The sequence below is a fragment of the Mirounga angustirostris genome, unplaced genomic scaffold (assembly GCF_029215605.1).
Source record: "Mirounga angustirostris isolate CCGP_5_RB_7025 unplaced genomic scaffold, mMirAng1.0.hap1 SCAF_6, whole genome shotgun sequence".
Taxonomy (NCBI): Eukaryota; Metazoa; Chordata; class Mammalia; order Carnivora; family Phocidae; genus Mirounga; species Mirounga angustirostris.
This window is the reverse complement of record NW_026991714.1, coordinates 102,851,765-102,877,850: the sequence shown is the minus strand read 5'-3', so window position 1 is coordinate 102,877,850 and position 26,086 is coordinate 102,851,765. Positions and strand designations below refer to the sequence as shown.

The window sequence follows — 26,086 nt, the reverse complement described above, 5'->3', positions numbered from 1 at the left end:
CGCGGTGCGTGTGACGCATGCGCAGTTCTGCTCAGCCGGCCCCTTCCTGGGAAGTGCTAGGCCTAGCAGGAATGAATGCAGGGGACAACGGTAAATCACAAGTAAAAATGAGGCTAATTGTTACATCTTAATTTATTTTATTTCTTTACAAATTAAAGATGCATTGAAAAATAAACCAATGAAGATAAATGAGAGGTCCAGAGCAGGGGAATCCCAGGCTGGGAACAGACAAGCCTGGCCACCATCAAGCCTAGCCCTTGTCCTGCCCCAGCCAGTTCAGGTTGGAAGATAACTGTCAGCCACTCTGTCAATACCAAAGCTCGAGTGGTGTCCCAGCAGGAGAGAACAGAGCTCCAGCCGCCTCTGCCTCTCTCCCCAACAACTCCCACCTTGGAGAAGCAGTGTTTCCAGTGGGAGCTCAGAGTGGGATAGGGGCTGGCTCTGTGAGGTATTGCAAGTTGATGATCAGGCTCCCTACAGAACCATCCAGTGTTGGAGCCTCTCCAGCTGGAAAAGAGGCTGGTACCTCTCCCAGGTCTTAATATTCTTTGCAACTCATTTCCCAGGCTCATTCATCTCTGATAATGTGCCTCTATCCATTGAGTGATCACTGATCATTGCAGGAGAGAGAGAAAAGCTAATCAACCACTCTCCCTAACTTTGACTTGGTTGCTGACTTCCAGGCCCAAGAAGGACTGACTAACCACTTCTCTCTCCACCATCTATGGTCTATACCCCAGCTCTTGTGCACCTGTATGTTTTATCCCTAATATAGGAAGTTGTTGATGACACTGAGCTGAATTAGCCCCTCCCCCCCATGGTAACCCTGGGATTCCCATTCCTTCCTGCCTGCCCCTCTCTTCTTGGAGGCTGGTCCAAGGGGACACATAATATTGCCAGAGTCTGGGTGCCTTCAAATCCCCCAACACCGAATCATATACAGTGAACTGAGAAACTACATTCATTACGACAGGATTAGCAGGAAAAGGAGGGTAATGTGAGGGGATAGGGGCACCTTTCATCAGCAGGACATGACAGAGTGGTAGGATACTTGATCCCAGAAAGGTGTCTCCTTATACCTCCCCCTCCCCCCAAAGAGACTGAGGTCAGCTAATATGACTTAGATATGGAACTGTTCCAATTTCTCTGCCATCCTGGGGTACTTTCTGGAAGCTGGCCTGGCACCCTATGCCATTTACCCACTTGCTCTAGCTCAGTAGCTGCCGGATTTCCTTGTGCATGTGACACAGAAAGTCCACATAGGATGCTCCCCCGCTCAAGCTCTTGTCTTCCACCAGGAAGTGTTTGAACAGCATCTCCAGCTTGTCCTCCTGTTTCACCACGATAAGCTATAGCCAGAAAATAGGGTCATGAGGCAGGGCCAAAAGGAATTAAACATGCCCTAAAATCCCATTATCCAGTCACTTATTCTCACCCCCCCTTTCCAGGAGAGGACAAGGTAAGAAATCCAGGGTTTAGATCAGTGTTACCTTCATATACCGTGATCTCTGTGCCCTCAAGCTATCAATGAGGCCTCGCACCTTCTTGGACAGCGGATTATCCAGAACTGGCAGAACACTCTGCAACACAAAATTCATTTATCCTTATGGTAAGATACTCTGAGTCCAGTAAAAAAATGGGCCAGCACAGATTTATTCATCATCTGAAATAAGCCTGGGAATAATGACAGCACCCTCCCTCCTCTCCAAATGTTCCCTGCTATTAAAGGGGACTAGCACACAAACTTTACTGGTTCCCACTCATATCACAAAATGCATTTCCACACCCAAATTCCCCTTGACTCCCTGCCCTCACCAAGCCACTGGTGATCTGACTGAAGGAGGAGACACTGAAGAGGCTCTGGACAACACCCTGTTGGACACTTGCTCCCACCCACAGGAAAAGGTTGAGCCCATTCTCCAGCAAATATATATCCCCATTGCTTAGACGTTCTTCAGATGCTCGAACTGCTGGTGGTTCAGTGGCACTCTCAATGGGAGACTTTGTCTAGACAAAAGGAAGGGGGCAAAGGTTATTTACCAAAGACTGTAAGACACATTTGCACCCCCACCCCAACGAAATTTCAGAGAGCTCAATCTCTCAGTAACTTTTTCAGTGTGAAAATTACATCAGATAATGCAGGTTAAAAACAAATTCACTAGGGTCAGACACAGATAATATTAACCCTTCCCTTCCTCCTATGATACCCTTTTCTCAGCACACAATGTCTCATCCAGCCCTCAGTCGCACCAATGGTAGAAGCCGAGGATAAAAGAAGACATTGGTCTCAGCCACATCCATGGAAGTAACCAGCTGTCGGACATAGGCACGGTCATCAGTAGTAACCTCAGCTCCAGGCTGCAGGACGTCACTCTTCAACACACAGTTCAGGTAAACTGGGAGTAGCTTCATGCACTCAGGAAGGATCAACTGCAGGGGTTACCAAAATAAAGTGAATGATCATGGGCAATCTCTCCCAAATGCGAACATGTGTCCCAACAATTCCTCCAGTGTTTGCCCACCTGTCCCGCAGAGGAGGGGCTGGCACAGTTCTTTCTGTAACAGGCCAGGATCTGGGCACACTGAGTGATGAGAGTATCACGGACAGTCTTCACGGGGCTATTAAGCACCCCCCGGTATGCTGGATGGGAAAGGGAGATAGCACAGTCACTGGCTGGCCACCCCATTGCACCTGCTTTGCTGCCACCACACCTACCTGGGAATGCGGAATCACTGACAACCACCTTTCAGCCCCAATCCCACTTCGCCCTCCCTGCCTCTACCCTCACCAAACTTGGCCATGTAGTTGATGAGCGTGTCAGTCTCACAGTTTCGATACAGATCAGCCAGCTGGGTGCAGCAGTTCAGGGCCAGATTGTGGATACGGAGCCGTCGCTGCCCTGCACAGCTGGTGTAGAGCAGGGCACACTAGGGGAAAGGAGCAAGGGAGAACTCATACCCCTCCCTCACCAAAGCCCTCTGAAAAACTGCTCCTTTGCTGTATTATTAAGCTAGAAGAAAGACAGGAGCCATCCCTTCCCTGGCCTCTTCCAGTCCTCTCCACCCACCTCCTACCCTCCCTCTTCCCTGCAGCCTATTTATATCCAGTACAATGATATTTGACACTTCCTCCCCAGCCCCTGCCTCCCGCCTGCTACCTGCAGGAGGGCTCCACTCTCTTCATTGAGCCGATCGTCATGCTTGAACTCCACAGTCACTGTCTTGTCCCCATCCAGCCCAGCCAGCTCCACATCTGTTGTGTTGCTCATGTAGAAAGCCCCGAAGAAATCGACAGCACGGATACCTGAGGCCACATAGATAAGGTCAGGGCTACAGATATTATAGGTGCCACTTGCCCCCCTCCCGGGTTTAGTCCCCAACCTGCTCCTCTCCAACCAGGACTGACCAGTGCTTGTCCGAACACGCATCACAGCATCAAAGCCAACAACCTTCTGGACATCCCGACGCAGGTCACTCAGGAACCGTTCCTGGTCATTCTCCACCTGCAGCCCCCCAGGCCCAGAGTCACATCACTGACTACATAACAACCTGGAGACTATCTCCCTGCATCCCCTCCATTCTACAAGCTGCTGAATCATAATAACAATAACAGTGAAGATGACAATAATGATGATAATGACAATGATAGTTTTTAAGCATTTACTATGTGCCAAGTACCACATTAAGTACTTTACATATAACAACTTGATCCTGATGACAAATCTTACTTAAGAAATATTAAATTCCCATTTTACAGATGAAGAAACAAAGAAGCAATAATTAATTTCTCCTAGGTCATACTGCTAGTATTCTGGGAGGGCCAGAATAACAACCCAAAACTGATTACAAGCCCCATGCTCCTAACCACTACACTTATGGCTCTCTTCTTTATCTTATAGGGTTTTCTCCCCCACCAGGATTCCTATTAATGAGTCAGCAGCTAAAGAGCTGCTCTGCATGTAGGCAGACATTCTAGTCCTGCTTCCACCTGCCACCCAGAGTCCCATGCCCTACCTGAAAGCAAGCATATTTGTAGACAGAGCCACCAGTGAGCTGGGGTACAACAGAGAGCGTGGCCACATCCACATACTGGTTAGGGAAGAGGAAGAGATCTACACAGCAGCCTTGGGCCACACACTCTTTGGCCAGGGTCTGATAGGCACCTGTCTGAGGCTGGAACAGAGTCTGGGGAGGAACAGAATAAAACATTCAAATATCTCAGCTCCACCCTACTTGAGAACTATATATATATATATATATATATATATTTTTTTTTTTTTTTTAAGATTTTATTTATCCATTTGAGAGAGCGAGAGTGAGAGGGAGCATGAGAGGGGAAAGGGTCAGGGGGAGAAGCAGATTTCCTGCCGAGCAGGAAGCCCGATGTGGGACTCGATTCTGGGACTCCAGGATCATGACCTGAGCCGAAGGCAGTCGCTTAACCAACTGAGCCACCCAGGCACCCCGAGAACTATATATTTAATATGGGATATTCAAATATATGTAAGACTTCAGATCTACTTCATAGGTATTTCCAACAGTAGTAGAACATTCTCTAAAAAAAAAAAAATCTGTCCCGGGCTTTGGGATGAAATGGGGTAGAGATGTGTGGGAGCACTGAAGAAAGTTGGCAGTCATGGACTTGACATGTGAAAGAGCAGAGTGTCTAGTTCCAGTACCTCTTCAAGCAAGTTAAGAGTATTGCATTGCATTGCAAGAATGAGCACCTTCCTCTGTCATGGAAAGTCCTCCCCCCATCTCCCAAACCCACACCTTCTCCTTGTCTGTGTTGATCAACTTCCTGTCGTCTCTGTTCTTCAGTTTCCCTGGGGCCTCTGCAATGGGCAGGGAGGTATGGAACAGAAACAGCTTCCCTGCACACTCAGCAGCCTAGGAAAGAGAGGACTACTTGTTCATTCTTTCCTTTATTCAGCTATTATTCATTCATCCCTTCCCTCGTCATTTATTCAGTGCCAGTTATGTCAGATATGCTGACTCACTGGACAGTCTTCAATCACTAAAGAAACAGGAGTTCTATCCCAGGGTACAAGACGGTCAGAGGAAAGTGAGGCAGAGGAAGTTGTCAGGGTTCTAGCCGTACCTTTAGAGCCTCCATCCCAGCCTGGATAACTGGGGCAAATACTGTCTCTGTCTCCCTCGTGTCTGCAAACATTTCAGGAATCTGATCCAATAAGCTGAAGAGACAGGTGATGGGAAGCAATCAAAACTGCTATCCAGACTCGATTCCTCAGGCCTTAATTCTCCGAAGAATCATGTGGCCCCCTAGATTGAAAACTCCTGAGGCACAGTCCCTGTCCATCTGCTGACCCCTCTGCTCAACTGTCTGGCTTTCTGTGATGGTTTCTGCCCCACTCCCACTTTACCTCTATAATCTGGCTGGCTCTTACCTGGTGATGACTGCCCGAGACTCACTGACATTGACAAGGAAGCCATCCAGCAGTGGCACAAACATGTCGGCCACATCAGATACAACCATCATCTGTGGCTGGGCCAAGGAGCTCTTCACATTGTAGAAGTGGAGCACCTTATTATAGGTGACAAAGCCAACTCGGATTGCTGACTCTTCTGCTCCGCCCTCCCTGTAGAAGGTAACATCATTACCCATACTTGCCCCCTTCTCCACCAGCCAGCTTCATGACCTCAAGCTCTACCTATTGAGTCAACAACCCAGAACCACCCCCACCCCAGCGATTATCCAAGGGAAGCACCTTGTCTCCGTAGGTCTCACCTAGGTAGAAAGTCTAACAGTGACTTGAGCTCCTCACAGAGGAGCCTAACAAGACCACTCCTGACTGCATTGTAGGAGACATCAATCATGAAGATGAAGGCAGGAGGGCTGGGGAACTTATTGTTCTGCAAAGGAAGGAAACGTTGGGGGAGAGAGGGGTATTGGTAAGCAGGCTAAATGACTAGAGAGAAGTCAACATCAAAGGGGACAGTGAAAGAGGAGACAATGAAAAGATACCCACCACTCCTCCCCATGCTACTTTCCCTTACCTTGCAGTAATCTACAGTGGCCAAGAATTCATACGAGCCCAGGGATAACTCCGGACGGTCATAGGCATCCACACGTTTGCCAGTATGATCCAGATGTTGAAAATACTGGGGGGGAACTGTGGGGAGCATGACAGAGTATTACTCGAACGTCCACTCTCAATCTTAGTAAGTCTGGCTCTGGCTGAGCTCACTCTACTGCCCCACATCCCCATCTGTGCCCTACTTCCCCAGTTCCTGAATAAGGGAACCTCACCTATCTCACTAGAAAGAGAACAATGAAGATGCAATACAGAAGAACATCCCCCCAATCCCAGCCACAGTGAACATACCATCATTGATACAACTGCAAAAGCAGCACTGGAAGCGCCTCCCTCCCTCAACGAACTGCATGAAGGGACACATATATGCTTTGCAGCGATTGCAGCGCAAAGGGCCAGATTCCCCATGGTCCACAACATACGGTGAAGCCTAAGGAGCAAAGGGGAGGGGCTCAGACAGAGGAAAGCTACAGTGGGTTGAGACATGTGGCAATAGATGAAGAGCAACAACCTGGAGGGAGGAGGGCATGGCTAAGATATTTTGCCAGAGGGGGTAGGACAGTGAAGGGGAATGAAGATAAATGATGAGGGTACTGGTCACAGGAATGTCCCTAAGAGTCCAAATTCTATAGTTCCCTCTCCTTACTCCTTGTCTCCAGAATTCCACTTTTTCGAAAGAAAAGAACGATGTAAGTGGCCCTACCAAATCAGGGGCTGCCATAGACATAAAAGGAGAAAGCCAAAGATTACCTAGGATTCTCATTTCTGGCCCTATCTTCAATCCTCTTCACTCTTATCTTACCCTAGGGATCTTAACTCTGCTTCCTTCCCCAGCCAAGTATCTATAACACTGATCCTCCCCCATCCCTGGGTTTCTGTGACACCTACCAATGTCCCAAGTAGATGTCATCCTACATATAAGAGATCAGAAGCCAAGTGTCTAACCATCCCCACTGAGACCCAGAGAGAGAAAAACACAGAGCAAGACAGAGAGAGGCAGGATGTAAACTGAGTCTTGAGCTTCCAGTTATAGAGAAATCCACCCTAAATTCAGTAAGCTAGGCATAAACGTGCCAAAGCCTGGAAGAGCAGCTGACAAGCTCGCTCTCTCTTTGCATGCTGATTTCAGGTATTGAGGTGATAAATCAGGGCCCAAGTCAGGTAAGAGATGGACTATTGGACCCTAATCTACCTTTTTTTCTTATATGCTGTCCTAACATTCCCTAACTTACCTGGGATGATAGACAGTACAGAAGAAAAACAGGATAATGTATCTGTAATCATCTGGAGATGACCATGCTACGAGACGCTTCTGCATCCGGCCGTCTCCTCCCCTATAAGTTGGCCCTACCTCTTTTCATAGTTTGTTTCCCATATGGACCCTGCTCCCATCCAACAATTTCTTGGGCTTTTCCCTTCATCCCAACCATGCCCATCAGGCATGGGCCCTGGGGTAGAAAGCTATTGAAGATACTCTCCCTTCCCGCCCAACCAAGACTTCTTCCATTAGGACTGCCAGAATCATTTCTAGGAAGAAGTCTTACTCCCTCTCTCTTCCTCCCTTTCATTATACTCTAGTCCCTTCCTGACTTACCTCCTCTGGAGGCAGCCTTGCCAGTGGTTTGATGACAGCTGCCAGGGGCACCTGAGCCTGCTTAGCCATGTCAGATGTGCAAGGGATATTATAGGATGTGCATCGGATGTATCGGGGACTTGCATTCCCTAGAGGAGGTAGAAAACCGGAGTCAGATCAAAGAATCCCTCCAGACACCAGCTCTCCATTGCTGATCCACCCCACCACCCCAACAAATACTAGAGCTGATGGCGGCTTCTCCCCTAGAGACCAAGGAGGGACTGGTCTCTAATTAAAGACTGACAAAAGTAGGGTGCCTGGGTGGCTCAGTTGGTTAAGCATCCAACTCTTGATTTCAGCGCAGGTCATGATCTCACAGTCAAGCCCCACGTTGGGCTCCATGTTGGGCGAAGTCTGCTTGAGATTCTCTCCCTCTCCCTCTGCCCCTCCCCCTGTGCGCACTCCCCCCACTTCTCTCTGTCAAATAAATAAAATAAATCTTAAAAAAAAAGACTGACAAAAGCTTATCCATAAGGAGAAAAAGCCCTCCAGGGAGGAATTAATACTCTTCTTACCTTGGTCTTTCACCAGGAAGTTGGTGGTGACTAAGGGTGGCACCTGTCCCCGTACTCCAGTAACAAATGGCTCTGAACCCCGGTTGTTCCTGTCATCCTCAATAACCTGAATCTGTAGAGAAGAAGTGAAATGAGTGAGGTGACAGAAGAAAGGGAAGTACCAAGTCCTAGAGAGCCTGGAGAAAGAAAGGCTAGAGCTACAGCATGGAAACTAGTAATTTGCCAAGAATACCTCATGCACCAGGTCTGCCCTCCTTCTGGAGACCACATAAGATGCTACAATGCCAATCTTTCACTCTATAGTCAGCAGCAAAACTCTGGACAGGCAACACTGAGAATGGGCTTCTTTATGAACTGCCCTGACCCTCAATCTGTGGTGACCACCCCTTATTCCCCCCACTCCAGGAAAGCTCCAGGTCTCATCACAAACCTTCCAACATGATCAGATTCCGCTTCCCTCCCCCAGCAAGCCTCCCCTCCCCGTCCTCTCACCAAGACACATTCTGAGTGAGAGCAGGTAAACAGACAACAGTAACCATGTAAAAATGAATCTACCTGGAATGACTCTACACTCAATGAAAGTAGAAGGGACAGGGTGAGGAGAGGATTAAACAGAAATGACCAGGTAAGGTGAGGAAGCAGATGCTACCTTATTTTCAGGTAAGCATCAGTGTGTCAATATGGGAGAAGAGGATTAAGTACCTGATCCTTACAAGCCCAATCCTCAATCCCCCACAATTCTGACAGACCCAGCAAAGGCAGAAAAAAAAAATTTGCAAAGTTGGTAATCAGATCTTTGTGTAGGCTGATGACATTTGGTCAGTTACTTTAAGATGGTTTGGTAAAACCAGAAAATGTAAAGGGAGAATAAGACTCCATATCCCATAGTAGAAAGAGTTGAAGCTTAAAATATATCAGAGTCAAACAGACTCTCCTGATGAAAGAGTGGCTCACACTTTCCCAAAGCAGCAGTCTCTTCCCCTGTGAGAAATGCCAGTACCCCAAACTTGTACATCAGTAGTCACCTACCCAAAGTTTCTCCACAAGCTATAGACAAATCAATCCCAAAGGGGAAGAACCTACCACTCCACTTTGTCCTGTTCTATCAAATGTCACATGCAGACTCCTGGAGGACCCAGCAGGACTAAAACCAAAGCTTAACATGCCACCTGACCCCACCCTTAGAGCCTGATCTACCACCCCATACTCAAGGCACTGCTAACAGCTTGTCATTTCATTACATGGTGACTTGAGACATGCACATCCTTCTGGTTTGTAAAAGCGAGGATCTAGAAGGACTAAGGGAAGAGGATGGAGAGGGATGAACATGGTGGATGAGGTGAAGATGAGGTCACAGGCATGCATGGGTGGCATTAACACAGGGAAGACACGCATACACACACCACCCCCTGCACTTACTGGACTAGGAATGGCATCAGGGTCTATTCTGTGCCTGGTTTTCTGCTGAGGAGGCAGCTCATTGAGTTGCTTTTAGTGTTTTAATAATAAAGGCAGCAGGGGAATACGGGGAGGGAGACAAAAGAACAAGAAGCAGATGTTACTTCTCTCGACCCTGATGAGTTAGACATGAATAGCTGGAGCCCAGCTGAAATCAGGCCCTCTCTAGGTCAGAAATTCCAAGTCTCTCTGGCCCAACACAGAGGCTTTAATGGCTCAGACTATGACGTAGAAAGATAAGGGGGAAAACAGGAAGCAAGCAGGAGTTTTACAGGGAGGGGCTGAATGGGAGAAATCTTAAGGAGGAGGAAGAGGGATGTTCCCTCCAAAAGGCCAAACCTCCCATCTAAGGACTGTGCTTATGCTTAAGGAAGCCTTTCTTCACATCGGACCAGACTCTCCTTTTCCCTGAAGGAGAGTCTGCTTAATCCTCTAGGGTTCCTCTTAGCTAACAGAGTCCTTCACCATGGTAATTCCCCAAAGGAAGAGGGAAGAGAACAGAATGGAATATGACAATGGCTAAGCATGGTGAGGTAACTGACATAGCAAATGTAGACAGAACTATAAAGTAGCCCCCACTTAGGAGTACAGTCCCAACTTCTATTCCAACTAGGATAAGGAAGGCCTGAGGGTTCTGATGATGGCCCCAAGGCTGAGATTCACTCTCTTCCTGGGAAAAGCAGCTTCCCCACATTGCCCCTAAAAACTGTAGATCACTTTTCCTCATCTACACAGCAGGATTCTAGCCAACCAAAGTACTGGAGGTTTCCTCCCAAAACACTGTCCAACTAGGGGCAGAGAGAAACCAGTGAGACTTTCCTTCTCTTAACACCTACCCTCAGAGAATTCCCACCAGCTCTACCCATTAAAAAGACTGCCATCCTACCAAATCTAAGAGGACAAGACCTGGACCCAGCTCCTACTCCAAGGGCAGAGGTTACCATGCTATGTCCAATAGTGACAGAACACAGCACTCAACCCCAAGCTCTACCGACACTACTGAACACTCTTGGCTTCCCTTCCTTCCCTGCCCAGCTATGGAGTAAAAGTGCCCCCAAAAGATTTCTGGGGCCTCAAGTTCCAGTTCAAAGCGTCAAAAATTACATCTAGGTTCTACACCTACAGGATGAATGAAAAGGGAAAATAATCAGAAAATGCTAGGCAAACATCTCATCTAGGTTAACTCACTTATCTGGCAGCCACAAACTCCTTCCCTAGGACCACATAAGTATCTACTTACAGGGCTTGGGATGGCATCAGGATCCAGGCGCTTAGGAGGCAGTGGTTGAGGAGGCCCAGGCTGACTGCCAAAGGTGGGTGCTCCTGGGTAGGGACTTCCATAATTGGGCTGAGGGCCCCGGGCTGGTCCAAAGGAACCTGAGAGACAAGGGCACAAGGTTGATAAATTCAAAATCCCCTCCCTATCTCTTAAGGCCCCAGGAAAATGACTAGACTCCTGTAAGTGTAGAATTACGAGGTAATAACCATTCAGAGAAAGACCACACTATCTGAACTAAAAGAAAAAAGAATGTCTTATAAACCCTACATCCTAGTAATAATACCCTAAAGTTGTCCATCTAGTTCATCACTTAGCAAGCAATACTAAAAGCAAGCAAACAAACAAAAACACCTGAATAGCTGAAGCCTTTGGCTCCTAGTCAGACTTCGGGAAAAACTCACCATTTGGTTGCAGCTGATAGCCTGGCTGCTGGGAGGAGTGCATAGGTGGTGGTGGTCCTGGGGGCCCAGTCATTTGGGTACCAGGAGGCAGAGCTTGAGGAGGAGGTGAGGACACATGGTTGGGCTGGCTCACTGAGGGCCCCCCAAAACCCTGTCCAGGCAGGAGTGGACCAGTCATCGAAGGCATCCGAGGACCCCCTGATGCTGGAGATGTGAAGCTGGAGGCCTGTGGTGGGGCTGATCGCTGGGGAGGCTGGGTCCCAAGATGACCCTGGGCCTGGCTAAGGGGGGGAGTCTGGCCCTGAGGATAGGAGCCATACAGACCAGAGTTGGGGAAACTTCCTGAGGCTGAGGCCAGCGATGTTGGTGGGCCTGAGAATTAGAAGAGGTAGAGTCAGATCCCTAGTCATTCTGCCTTCTTATTCAATAAATCACTCCTTTTCCACACGAGGGGCAGGAATGATTGTCCCATCTGCTGGCACTCAGAAGCACAAGACATAAGAGGGATGCAGGTATACCCCAGAGTCTGATGCTTCTAAAAAGAAGGGGATAGTAACATTCCTGTGATCATAGCTACTCACCATAGCCCAGCCCCACAGGCGTAAGGGCTGGGGCCACAGCACCACTGATCTGCATTCCGGCCAGCTGAGCAGTCACCTGTGCACTTGTCGGGGGAGGGCCATAGGGCTGAAGCACAGTTGGCTGGCTGACCACAGGGGCCAGTGGGACTGACCCAAAAGGCTGAGACCCAGGAAACCTGTGAAGACAAGGAAGGTGGAGGTGACAAGCAGGCTGGGACACTCTTCAAAGCTGGCAGGAGCTCCACATCATACAAGAAACTGTACTGTTAGGGTGCCTGGGTGGCTCAGTCGTTAAGCGTCTGCCTTCAGCTCAGGTCATGCTCCCAGGGTCCTGGGATCAAGCCCCACATCGGGCTCTCTGCTCAGCGGGAAGCCTGCTTCTCCCTCTCCCACCCCCCTGCTTGTGTTCCTGTTCTCGCTGTCTCTCTCTGTCATATAAATAAATAAAATCTTTAAAAAAAAAAAACAAACTGTACTGTTCTACAGCATCTTACTGTCAGCCTGGGCTCTTTTATGGCTTTGTACTTTTGTATACTTGTAGATATATTATGTTCCTGATGATCTACACTATGATTATTCATGGCAAATCTTGTTTTCCATTAAGTTCACTCCACAAACATATGCCAAGCACCCTCAAATATGTACTAGATTATCACCTCCTCTGACTTAATCCTTTGTTGAAAAACCACCTCAATAAACAAACAAACAAAACATCTCAGTATTCTAAGTAGAAGCCCTGAAGAAGTTGAAAGGGAAAGCGTGCAGAAGCATTAATACAATAGGCACTTAACAAATGTGGGATCAAACAAATGTAGTTTGATTGTTTAACTTTTAAACCAAAGTACTTGACTATTTTATCCTGGCAAAGGTGTTAAGAGCAGAGTAGGTCAGCTGAGTTTGACATTCTGTACTAGTCAGAAAGATGATGCCAACTCTACCAGAAAGGGACTAGAGAAATAGGACATAAACCAGATAGCCTTCTAGCTGGGTTTATCTAGCAAGAGCCTCATTACTTGGATAGCTACACTGGACATTCCCATGGTATTAGATGGCACATTAAAATATAAATACAAAATCATTCCAGTATCATTACATAACAGCAAGTAACTGCACTGGTGTTCTATGGTGATATTACTGTAGAAATCTACAACATAGATTATTATACATAACAAGCTCCACATGGGATTTCATGAATGAATCAAAATCTTCACAACAGTCAGTTACACTGAAATTCTGATTTATCCTTTCTGCTTATTTTGTCTCTATTAAATAACTTGTACTTTATTATATTTGGTTAGTTCCTATCAGTGTTGCAGTTTAACACTTTTCACTCATTCATTCATTCAACTACTATTTTCTAAGTGTTATGCTAGTGAACCTTACACCTCCCTAAGCTCTTTGTTGGGCTTTGCATTTTTTGTTCTCCACACCACCTAACATACTGTTAGCTCCATGGCCAATGCTCACAAACCCTTGTCAGAATAATTATATTCCATGGTTACTACTCCATTAATATGGATAATACTACCAACTACCCACTGTTACTCCACCACATGCCCTAGTAATATTGTCTGTAAATAGCCTTACAGCTTACAAAGCATCGCTAAGTGCTTTAATTTAATCCTCACAGCAAAATGAGGGCAGAGCAGATAGAAAAGTAAGACATGAAGAGTGTAAGTAGAAAACCAAGCTAGAACTAGAGCCCAAACTTGATCTTAGTTCAAGGTACTTTACTTTTTAATTGTAAAATATAATGGAAATAGAAATAATACATAAAACAGATATGTATTCAATAATTATACAAACACCAATGTAACTAAAAACCAAGTCAAGAAATAGAACACACTAGCACCCAAAGGCCTTGTGTGCCTCTCCTCCATCACAGCCCTCTTTCTTCTCCCAGAGGTAACTACTTTCTTAACGTCCTAATAATCATTTCCTTGTCTTTAAAACAACATAGTTCAGGGGCGCCTGGGTGGCTCAGTTGGTTAAGCGTCTGACTCTTGATTTCTGCTCAGGTCATGATCTTAGGGTTTTGAGATGGAGCCCCAGGGTCAGGCCCTGCTCAGGGCAGAGAGATTCTCTCTCTCCCTCTGTCCCTCCCTCCTCCCTCTCTAAAACAACAACAACAACAAACCATAGTTCAGTTCTGTCACTTTTTTAAACTTTTGTAAATAGAATCACATCATACATACTCCTTGGGTTTGGCTTCTTTTGTTCAACCACAATTATGAAATTCATCTATACTTGCATTGCCTTTCATCACTAAATGTTATTCCACTAAATAAATGTTATAATTTACTTAAGTATTTTAATGTAGATGGATATTTAAGTTTTTCTAATTTTTTAATATTATAGACGACGTTGCTATGAACACTCATATACTTGTTTATATATACATGAATTTTTCTAAGGCATATATCTATGAGTGAATTGCCAGATCAAAAGGTATGTATACCTTTGATTTTAACAGATAATTCCAAATTATTTCCCTGAAGTAGTTGTTCTAATTTGCATCTGACCACCAGCGGATAAGAGTTCCTACTACTCCTTTTCCTCAGCAATACTTGGGACTATCAGACTTTTTAATTTTGCCACTTTGATGGATACATAGTAGAATCTTGTTATTTTTTTTTTAAAGATTTTATTTATTTATTTGACAGAGAGAGAGAGAGAGTGATAGCGAGAGCAGGAACACAAGCAGGGGGAGTGGGAGAGGGAGAAGCAGGCTTCCTGCCGAGCAGGAAGCTCGATGTGGGGCTCGATCCCAGGACCCTAAGATCATGACCTGAGCCAAAGGCAGACACTTAACAATTGAGCCACCCAGGCGCCCCTTGTTATGCTTTTTGACTTGTACTTTTCTCATTATTTATGAAGTTGAATAGCTTTTTAATATGTTCTATCTTATTGTACTATACTCACCCTTCTTCTCCTGATAATGAGATGATAAAATGCCTACGTGATGAGACAAAGGGAGTGAATGATGAAGGCTTTGTGAGGAAGTTACTACTGACCCTCTGATAGTACATCAGAAGGAGGATCATCTGCTTACGGATTGCGGAAAGAGAAATTACTATAGTGGTTGCTTAGGGCTGAGGGGGATTGAAGGACTAGCTAAATAATAGTAGCTACTGAGCTAAAGGATATGGTGTTTCTTCTTGAGGTGATGAAAATGTTCTCAAACTGTGGTGATGGTTGCACATATCTGTGAATATACTAAAAACCATTGAATTGTACACTTTAAATGGGCGAACTGAATGGGATGTGAGTTATATCTCATTTAAGTTGTTTCTAAAAATCCAGCCTGGGAATCTGGGTGGCCCAATCGGTGAAGCGTCTGCCTTCAGCTCAGGTCATGATCCCAGGGTCCTGGGTTTGAGTCCCGCATTGGGCTCCCTGCTCAGCAAGGAGTCTGCTTCTCCCTCTAACCCTCCCCCCTGCTTGTGCTCTCTCTCTCACACGCTCTCTCAAATAAATAAATAAAATCTTTAAAAAAAATAAATAAAAATCCAGCCAAATAAAACTGCCCTAAAACCTCATACCACCCTCAAGCTTTTGCTCCTCCTTTAGCTAAACATTACAAAAGAATGGTCTATGCTCTACCAATACGTCTTTAGTTCCTATTTCCCTTTCTTTTTAAAGATCCTTCTTTCTGGGTTTATTTTCCTTTTTTTCTTTAGTCTATCCCTTAATAATTTTCTCAACCAAGGTCTATACATACATGGTAAACTCTGAGTCTGTCTGTAAATGTCTTTATTTGTGCTTTCTCTCAGCTAGGTACATAATTCTACATTGACAATTGTATTCCCTTAATGCTTTCAGGTACTAGTCCACGATCTGCTCTCCTCTAATAGTCTCTAGTTAGTCTAATCAGTTTTTTTTTTCTCTCTGAGAATCCTTTACAGCCTGAGTTGACGGAGTGTGGTTGTTTCACATTTGCTTCTGTAAGATACTCCAACGGTATTGCCACCCAAGATGACATTTTTTTAAAAAGCTTTGAAATACAATTTCCATACCGTTAGATCCATTCCTTTTAAGTGTACAATTCAATGATTTTTAGTAAATTTATAGAGTTCTGCAACCATCACCAGAATCTAATTTTAGCACATTTTCATTCCCCAAGATCCCTTGTGTCCATTTGCAGTCCTAAGACATTTTTCCCACCACTTACCCACAGTCAACCCACAAGAAATAAGATTCCTTAATATCCCCCAGTGCCAGTGTGCATATTTTTTTTCCTAGTCTACCTGTTCACTGAAGGTGCAGCCCAGGTCCAGACTTCATAAATAAGGTCTCCACCAAACCTCAGCTCAGAAAAGCCCAAAGACTCATCCCCCCCATCCCCAGTACCTCCTTAAACTGAAGTCCCCAAGTTCTCAAAACGATCATTCCCACCCTCTCCAAAGGCAGCCATGGTGTCTACTTACCACTCTGATTTTCAGTTCCCACTTGGTCTCTGGCACTTGAGGATTTCACTTTCTTTCTTTTTAAGCTTGATTATGTGCTTGAAAAACATTTTTTGCTTCTATTTCCCTTCTCCTTTCTAGATATTTGTAGCAGAAGGGTTTTCAGGTTATATTAATCTACTACCCAATTGAAACTGTTTGACTCACTCCAACTAGATGGCTGTCTTGATATCTCACTGAAACCATATTTGTTAATGATGCCGAACCTCACCCAACACAATGACCAATTCTCAGTCCTCATCTTACCTTTCAGCAGCAAATAACACAGGTGATTACTACTCTCTTGCCTTCCTGAAATACTTTCTTCACCTAGTTTCAGGATGCCACACTCTCCTGGCTAATCTCCAATCTCACTACTGCTCTTTCTCAATGTTTTTTGATGGCCCCTCCTCGGATCTCCTTTTAAAATGCTGGTAAGCTCCAAGGCTCAGTTCTCAATTCTCTCTTTTTTTTTTTTTTTTTTAAGATTTTACTTATTTACTTGTCAGAGAGAGAGAGCACACAAGCAGGGGGAGTGGCAGGCAGAGGGAGAAGCAGGCTCCCCGCTGAGCAAGGAGCCCGATGCAGGACTCGATCCCAGGACCCTGGGATCATGACCTGAGCCGAAGGCAGATGCTCAACCAACTGAGCCACCCAGGCGTCCCCTCAATTCTGTTCTTTACTGTCAGCGATCACTTTCTTTCTTTTTTTTTTTTTTTTAATATTTTATTTATTTGTTTGACAGAAAGAGAGAGGGAACATAAACAAGGGGAGCGGGAGAGGGAGAAGCAGGCTTCCCACTGAGCAGGGAGCCCAATGCGAGGCTCGATCCCAGGACCCTGGGATCGTGACCCAAGCAGAAGGCAGACGCCCAACGACTGGGCCACCCAGGCGCCCCCAGTGATCACTTTCTAAATGAGTTCATCTAATCAGTCCTATGCCATTAAATAACATCTCTATGCTGAAGACTCCCAAATTTTTATCTCTAGTCCTGGCATCATTCCTCACCTGCAGATTTGTATATACAACTACCTATTCAATATCTCTACTTGGTAGCTAGTAGCTTCTTAAACTTCTAATGTACAAAATAAAACCCTCCAATTCACCCCAAAATCTGCTCCTCAAATATACCTCACCTCAGTAAACAGCACTACAATTTATCCAGTTGGCTTAAGCCAGCAGGTTAAAAAATATCCAGACTTATTCTTCCTCTCTTATCTCACATCCAATCCTATTGACTCTACCTATCCAAAATTTCTTTCTCAGCACCTCTACCACTACCATCCTAAACCTGAACTACTACAACAACCTCCTAATAGGATTCCCTACTTCCACTCTTAAATCCATCACTCACCTCTTTTTAAAAAATAAATATTTTTTTAAAAATTATTAGAGAATGAGGCAGTATATACAAATTTTTAAAAAGATACTGTTTTTAGTAATCACATTTGTGATAGTGTTAGTACTATTATACTGACACTGTTGTATATAAGAGATAAAATAAATGAGAAATTATGGCATATTTCAGTATTCTATCATCCCCATGGCCTCAAGAAAAGAAGAGCCAGGGGTGCCTGGGTGGCTTAGTCGGGTGAGTATCTGGCTCTTGGTTTCGGCTCAGGTCATGATTTCCAGGTGTCAGGCTCTGTGCTCAGCAGGGGGTCTGCTTGGGGATTGTCTACCTCTGCCCCTCCCCCTCACTCACCCACACACTCTGAAATAGATAAATAAATCTTTAACAAAAAAAAGGGAGAACTGGTCATCTTCAGTAGATAAGAGAGGACCAATTCATTCCCTTATAATCTGGTAAACAAAGGTAAATGAATTGCACAATTGGTAACCAAATAACACATGAGGAGAAATGTCAATAATGGTATTCAAACAAATAAATAAATGAAAAAAGAATTAAAAAGTATCCCCCATTTTGTAAACCCAAGGAATTCATATATATATGTATTAGTAAGCACCAACAACTGCTAACACAAAACTACTACCCCCCCCCCCACACACACACACAAAAACCCCACACGATATTAAGATAACAAGTCTCTGGATCTGGCTGCCAAGTGGCAGAGAATACAGAGAAAAGAGGAACATATTGAACTGTAACATGAATTTGCAACCAGGAGATTCCAGACTGTGGGGAACTCTTCAGGTCAATCGGCTTCAATTCTTCAACAGATAAACAGAAAAAAAAAAAGAGAGAGGGAACCTATAGACTTAAAAGACATGTCAAGTTGTTCTTGTTGTTGTTATTTTTTAAATAGGCAAAATTAAACTGTGGTGTCTAGGGATGTACATTTGGGTGTAAACTATATTTTTTTCTTTTAAAGATTTTATTTATTTATTTGAGAGAGAGAATGAGAGAGAGAAAGAGCACGAGAGGGGGGAGGGTCAGAGGGAAAAGCAGACTCCCCACGGAACAGGGAGCCCAATGCGGGACTCGATCCTGGGACTCGATCCTGGGACTCCAGGATCATGACCTGAGCTGAAGGCAGTTGCTTAACCAACTGGGCCACCCAGGCGCCCTGGGTGTAAACTGTTTTTAAAAACACAAAAAAGTGGTTACTATAAGTTAGGATAATCATTACTTAAGGGGATAAGGAGAGAGTTATGACTGAATTGAGGCATGCAGAAGGGGCCTCTTTTGGGGTGCGTGGCAGAGTTCTATTTCTTCATCTGGGTTGTAGTTACAAGGGGGTTCCCTTTATGATAATTTATGAAGCCATACATTTGTTCTGTATGGTTTTTGTGTGTGTTTTATATTACAATGAAAAGAATCGTTGCATAAATGAACAAACACATAAATCCAAAGGCTTCTCACTGCAACTAAAATCAAATTTACACTTCTTAAATCTTCTTTTTTCAAGATTTTATTTATTTACTTGAGAGAGAGAGCATGAGAGAGGAAAGCAGGAGAGGGGGGGAGGGTCATAGGAAGAAGCCGACTCCCCACTGAGTAGGGAGTCTGACGCGGGACTCAATCCCAGACTCCAGAATCATGACGTGAGCCAAAGGCAGTCGCTTAACCAACTGAGCCACCCAGGCACCCAAATTTACACTTCTTACTATGGCTTACAAAGCACTACATGATATGGCTCTTGCCTATATTCCTATCTTATCTCCTCCACTCTCCAGTCTGCTCTAGCCACACTGACCTTCTTGCTCTTCCTCACATCTGCCAAATTAATTTCTCCATCAGGGCCTTTACACTTGTTGTTCCCTCTACCCAAGACACTCTTCTCCCTTCTTCAGGTAGCTCCCTTCATCATTTCACTGAGGTTTCAAATATCACTTCAGAGAGGCTTTCCTTGAGCAATGCATTTAAAACAGCTCCCTACCTCCTCACCAGGCATTCTGTGTATCCTTACTCTGTTTTCTTATTTCTATTTGTCTACTTGTTATGGTCTGTGTACTCCACTAGATTATAAGTTCCATCAGGGCAGAGATCTGGTCTGTTTTGTTTACTGCTTTTATCTCCAACCACTAGAACAAGAGCCAACACACAATAATACAAAATAAATATTTTTGAGTGGATGAATGAATGAATGAATTCCCTATACCAACATACAAAGTTAGGGAGCACTTCCCAGGCTCTTTCTCCAGGCTATTGTTCTATGCTAAATATGTATATTCTGGACACTTAATAAAAATGCCATTACCACACAACCTACTCACAGTTATACTTTATTCTTTGTTTACCAAGAAATAAACAACCGTCCAACAGAGATGACTGACTTCCTTTAATGGACTTCCATACAAAGACAGGTGTTTATTGGATCATGAACCACAAAAGTTTTTATCATTTATGTGGTTTTTCTTTGAGTATCTTTCCTTTCAGAACTGGTCACACCCAAACTTAACCAAGAAGTCCTACTAACTGCTGATTGAGAGGAAAGGAAGAAGTCAGAAGAGACATAAATCTGAGATCCCTTTTTCCTGTTTCCCCCTGAGGATAGATTCGGTAGGATTGCAACTATTATTGAAGATATATGTCTAGTCAAGAAAAAACTCAAGTTTACAGAAAAAGAAAGAATACACAAAAGAACTTAATGGGTTAATGATCTACAGAGTGGACAACAGCAGCACGTGTAACCTGGAAAAATGCAAACAAAATTTAAAAAGTGGAGGAAAGAGAAAAGAGGATCTAAGGGAAAGGCAAAGAAAAAAGAAGAGGAAACACGCCCTCATCCATTCCTGATTCTTCTAGCTTCATCAGACCAATTTTAGGTTGACCCAAGTACATACCTCTGCATCTGAACAGTGGAGCTTGGCCCATTCTGTACATCTCCTTGGCCAAACTGGCCATATGCAACCTGGCCACAAGGGGCCTGTGCTGTTGAGGCTGGAGGTGCCTCTGAAGAAGGTGGGGCTCTCGACACACCTGAGGGTAAAGGACAGAAACTAAATGATTGAGAAATAACGTTCTTCTCCACCCTGAGCAAGGAATGTAAAGCAAGGATAAATAAGCTCAGACCTTCGCTGGCCCAATATTACAGCTTTGCAATCAAAAGGATACCAGGAACCTGCAATTCTAGTTACAGATTCTGAACATGGATGACTAGTCAGAGTGTCTCCACTCTCCTAGACAGATATACTACAGATGAAGCTGTAACCAGAGCTACAAGAATGTAGAGGCTTCCTGTGATCAACATACATTCCCACTCAATCCAGGTCAGTCTAATATTCTTATCCTAGACAAAAAGTCAACTCTTAAAAAAAAAAAAAGATTTTATTTTTAAGTAATCTCTACACCCAACATGGGGTTCAAACTCACAACCCCAAGATCAAGAGTCACATGCTCCACCAACTTAGCCAGCCAGGCACCCCAAAAAGCCAACTCTTTTAAGGAAAAGATCCAACTCCAGAACTCAGAAACTTAGAGCATATGAGAAAGTTGATGCAGAAGATGATCAAGTAATACAACAAACTAGATTATAAAGAAAGGCTCCTCCTGGGGAGACCATTCGGTCAGCCTCTTTTTCATATATTCTAATTATCTTAACCATCTTCTTTTTATCCACTTCTAAATGTTGATGCTCCCAATATCACATGGCTCAGGAAAGTGTTCTCACAGTTTGGAGATTCTGCCCAGTGGTTCAGTCAAGACAACTGATTTGCCCTCCCATTAGTGCTGCCACCTTTATCTTCACAAAAGCTGTACTCCATCGTTTTGCCCATCAGAGATGCATCAAAGCTATTTCTACTAACTCCCCAACCATCCTTTCTGCATACCATCCCCAACCATCCTTTCCACATGAAATGCAGGGAATTAGTAAGTTGGCACATCACTTTGGAAATGTTGCTGACCCCTGTTCAAACAGTTGTTTTTCTTTTGCTCTGTTCCTCAGTAGAGATCAGACAATTTAGAACCTGCCTACAGGTTAATTAATCTGAACCTACTCACTAGCTATCACAGAACCAGATACGTTTTCCATTCAATAACAAAGCTTCCTCTTGGGGCAATGCCAAACTCCGTCCTGATAAGCCAGGACTTGAGAGATCAGAGGTGGACTCTGTCCAGCCAAAGTCCAAATCCAGAATAAGGCTCTTCCAAAGACCTGAGACCTAATCTCACCACTTTACAAATTTTTTTCTCAAAATTATAATTAAAATGGTAATACTTCATTCATTTCCCAAATCTTACTTATGCCTCCTTGGTGCCCTGTTTTCCCCATATCCCTGTATAGAATTTACTATCCTAAAAAGCATTAAATGTTTGGCGTACCCTAAGTCTTCAGCTAGCCTAACCAAAGATCTACTGTTAGCCATTTTCCAAAAAGCCATACAGAGAAACTGTAGAGTACCAGCTGCTCTTCTTGAAAAAGTAATGTAAAAGCCAAACACTGATCCTAAGGCAGCACCAGATTAGCCTTCTCTTATTGCCCCGATACTACAGAGCATCTAAGCAGCAGATGAAACTCAAGCAAAGGCAAAGAATGATATGAGCAGAAAGAATGGAGAAGCACACAAACACCACACTTTTTACCCATGAATTAATTTCCCTGTCACAGGGTCATTTATAGATAGAACCATTAATCCAATGAGAGGTATTAGCAATATATATGAGGAACAAGTGATTTCAGGGAGACTTTAGGTCAATAGGAAATATTTAATCCTGGTCACAGGCTCTGGAGGAGCTTTGACCACAACCTTTCCATCCAGCTGTGAACAAAGCAGGCAGTTGAGGCTGTATAGGGTGACATTCACAAGAAATGAACTGCCACTGAAACTGGAAGATGTGCTTCCACTAGATGTCTTAAGGCAGAACTTATGTAAAAACAGGGAAAGGCAGACTGCCCACAAAGTTCTCAGTGACTGAGAGCCAGAGTCATGTTCCTCAATCCCAGCCACTCCAACTCTCTAGGCAGCTTAGGTAGGGCAATACCACCCAACCTGAACACTACTGATTCCTCTCCTTAGCTCAAAGGAAACTTGGAAACATACCTGGGAGAGGTGTTTGCTGATAGCCTGGTACTGGGCCATTGTAGGCGCCATAGGGAGTTGGTGGGGCTGTGGACCCTGGTTGCCCACCATAGCTGGATTGATGATACCCTGTGTAGACAGGCTGGGGCTGCCCAAATGGCGGCACAGGTGGAGCTGACTGGTTGACGTTCATTATGAGTGCATCCCCAACTTGGTCTCACCTAAAAGATGAAAGAGAAGAGAGAAATTAATCAAAATCAACTTTCTAAAGACAGATAAACTATACAGGGTAGGAAATAGACATAAAAAAGGACTGACCTTATCAGGCAGTTTCTGCCCCAGACAGTAGCCAGATTACCTCTTCAAAGTAAAAATTTGTTACTGTGAACCCCATGTTTTGTCACTGCCAAGAGGGTATAAATTTCAACTTTAGACAGGCCCAATGGAATGGGGAAACAGCCTCCATTCCCCAGGGGTAATGATTTCTAGTGTCTACTCACACAAGGAGTCCTGCCACTGATGAACTACTGTGATATTATAAGTAAATGAAACAATGTTTCACTTCCCATTCATTCACTCTAGCATGGATTCATTCAACAAACACTGAATACTCTCTAATGTGCTAGTCATTTTTAATCACTCAGGCTACACATATAAAACAGATCAGCTAAATTCCTTGTCAAAAGACAAATTTTAGAGTAACCGATTAGAGAAATGAAATTCTTTGGCTGAACTGCAATAATTCAAATGTTACTCCATTCCCAGTCTTCCCACCAAAAGAATGTATGGATTTGAGAACTGAAGCATTAAAATCATTAAATGTAAAGGACACCCAAAAACTCCAGCAAGGTACCAGACTTTATCAAGTGCAGGCCAGGCCCCAAAACTTCTCACAATAACCTAGGAAAACAGCCCAAGGATCATTGACAAAGTTAGGTTTCATGTAAAAAGATCATTCATCTAACCTTCAAGCAGAGGAACTAGGAGTATTCCAAATCCCATGAACTTCTCCAACTATTCTGTTTCTGCTTTCCTTATATGCCTGTCATGAATCTAGGCCACCACTGAAGTTATTACAATCTTGACCAGCAACAGAGGAATGAATTAGAGGGCCTTTCCCGGGTCCTTCCAAGAACAACACTATCTAATCACATCTAAACAGCCCGATCATTCCAGCTACTCTATAGACAGATGGGGCACAGGAAGCAGGAGAGTTCACAGCTGCTGCAGTAGAACAATGGGCCTCTCCCATTTGCTAGAGAGGGTCATCTTGAAAAGCCGAACTGCTTCTGGACTAGAATTCTTTAATCTTACAGCCATCCCAGGAACTGTTCTTCCAAATCCTAAACCTTGCACAGGTCACAACACTAAGCTTGACAGATGACCCTTCCCCTGTATCTTCCTAAAGTCAGTGTGGGGGCGGGGGTCGGAGGAAAGGAGCTTCTTCGCCAGGAAATAATCTCACACCCAAGAGTTTGGAGTAAGGCTCAAGTCTGGACTCCATTCTGGGTAGACAGCCGAGGGTGACAACCCAGGGGGCGGGGCAAGCTTCCTAGAACTCTGAAAGTAGTCGAGCTTGTGGAGGCTGGGAGCGCCGGGGATCAAGACCAAGAAGCCAAACTAGCTTCTCCAGCCACGACGAGAGGGCTGGTCCATTAAGCATGGAGATCGAGCGTCTTGCGCCCTTCAACAGGCTTGGCGCAGGAAGCGGGAGCCGGAATCTGGGCCGGGAGGAGAGAAGGGAGGGTCTAGAACTGATTCAGGACTGTGGATGCGTGAGGTGAGGGTCTCTCCCCGTGCCCCGCCCCCAGGCTCCTCCCTTCCTTTTCAGACCGGACCCCGATCAGGCCAGTGATACCTCGGCCTCTCCCCTGCTTTCCTACCCACCAACCTCCCGATGCCACTCCTCACCCGGCTCCAGATCCAGGTTCGGCTTCGTTCCTAACGTCAAGGCTCCCAGGCCCAACTTCCGGTTCCGAGGGGGGCCGGAGTGTCGTCCCCGGAAGTCCCTCCCCCACGCTCCGGGGCGGGACACTCCTTCTGCCACGTCTGCCGTAGACGTGACTTCAAGAACCCGGATGCCGCGCATGCGCCACTGCTTCCTCCCATTATGGCTGAGCCCTGGGAGGCTCCGCAGATTCTTATGCATTTCCGCCTTTTATTTTACCCCAGATGTTCTGGTCACTTTACGGTCCCACTAACTGAGATGCGATCGAGAAGACTAGGTCAAACTATCTTTAGTAACGCCCCCACAATCCTCTTATGACACATTAGTGACCTCTGAGCTAGAGTCCTGTAGACACTTCCTGCTGACCCCTGACCCCATTGATTTCCGTCGGCGAAGTTGCTTTCACCTATGACTTTTGCTGGTTATGAGATTACGGAACTTATTATAGTAAAGGGTACTAACTTTGCTTTCAGACTTCATGTGTTCAAGTTCTGGCTCTGCAGCTCACCAGCTTGGGAACCTATCTCTGCCTTAGTTTCTTTCATCTGTAAAATGGGAGAGAATACTAAATACCCTTCTAATAATAGCTTGTTGAGAGGATGGAATTAGACAAGTCACGTAGACAGCCTGGCACCGTAACAATCACTCAGTAGATGTCAGATGTTATTAGTTAACCATTTTTATACAGTGGCTTCGTTTAGATGCAGAGCTCTGCCAGAGCCTGATGATCTCTGCACTCAGAATGCCCCCAGCCTGTTGGAAGAATACAATTCCTGGAGTAATTATTATCCCATTTAATGACTAACAATATTGTAGCTAATAGTTGTAGGATTTTTAAAAAACATACATGACCTCACTTAATCCTTTCAATAATAGTTTTAATTTTAACTTTTTTTTTTTTTCTTTTTTTAGCACTGCTGTGTGCCAAGCCTTGGGTTGGGTTCTGGGAATACAGTAGTGAACAAAAGTTCTTGCTCTCCTGTGACTGACAGTAAATAACAGTTATTCTGAGGCATGGAGTGGTTCATTCATTGAAAAAGATTGCACTTCTAGTCTGTGCTGGAAGCTGTATTAGGCATTGAGCGTGCTTTAGTCAGCAGGCCGATTATTCCTGTCCTCAAGAGTTTATAGTCGAGGTCAGTGGCTCTCCAAGTGTGATCCTAGGATCAACAGTATCAGTATCACCTGGGAACCTATTAGAAACACAAATATCAGACCCACCTTAGACATAATGAATCAGAAATTTGGGAGGTGAAACCCAGTAAATCAAGGTTTTAGTCCCTCCAGACAATTCCATAGCATACTGAAGATTGAGACCTACTAATCTAGATTAGTAATTTGCCA

General features: G+C 44.7%; 1 protein-coding gene across 4 annotated transcripts; it reads right to left on the bottom strand.

Moving 5' to 3' along the window:
* Positions 1-114: 114 nt before the first annotated feature.
* Positions 115-25,190, bottom strand: SEC24C (SEC24 homolog C, COPII coat complex component). 4 transcript variants are annotated; one of them, XM_064594838.1, is made up of 25 exons: positions 23,760-24,494; positions 23,113-23,197; positions 22,816-23,015; positions 20,617-20,752; positions 11,924-12,099; positions 11,343-11,714; positions 10,903-11,039; positions 9,624-9,692; positions 8,205-8,316; positions 7,651-7,778; positions 6,348-6,486; positions 6,019-6,134; positions 5,750-5,874; positions 5,409-5,600; positions 5,102-5,195; positions 4,774-4,890; positions 4,015-4,185; positions 3,407-3,503; positions 3,159-3,304; positions 2,790-2,928; positions 2,523-2,641; positions 2,251-2,430; positions 1,816-2,007; positions 1,491-1,580; positions 115-1,349 (listed from the first exon to the last, which is right to left on the bottom strand). In XM_064594838.1, the coding sequence occupies exons 3-25, from the start codon at positions 22,985-22,987 to the stop codon at positions 1,209-1,211; spliced, it is 3,360 nt and encodes a 1,119-aa protein (XP_064450908.1). In that variant the 5' UTR covers positions 22,988-23,015; positions 23,113-23,197; positions 23,760-24,494; the 3' UTR covers positions 115-1,208. The 4 variants fall into 4 exon arrangements, with proteins under 4 accessions (XP_064450908.1, XP_045734048.1, XP_064450909.1 ...); XM_045878092.3 differs by lacking the exons at positions 23,113-23,197; positions 23,760-24,494 and adding an exon at positions 24,706-24,858; XM_064594839.1 differs by lacking the exon at positions 23,113-23,197.
* Between the last annotated feature and the right edge of the window lie 896 nt (positions 25,191-26,086).

Coding starts and splice junctions, on each gene's coding strand:
- SEC24C (XM_045878092.3), bottom strand. CDS start 22,987: ATGAACGTCAACCAGTCAGCTCCACCTGTGCCGCCATTTGGGCAGCCC. Junction 20,753..22,815: donor TCAGCAAACACCTCTCCCAG/GTATGTTTCCAA, acceptor CTTTACCCTCAG/GTGTGTCGAGAGCCCCACCT. Junction 2,431..2,522: donor GCCCCTCCTCTGCGGGACAG/GTGGGCAAACAC, acceptor TAACCCCTGCAG/TTGATCCTTCCTGAGTGCAT.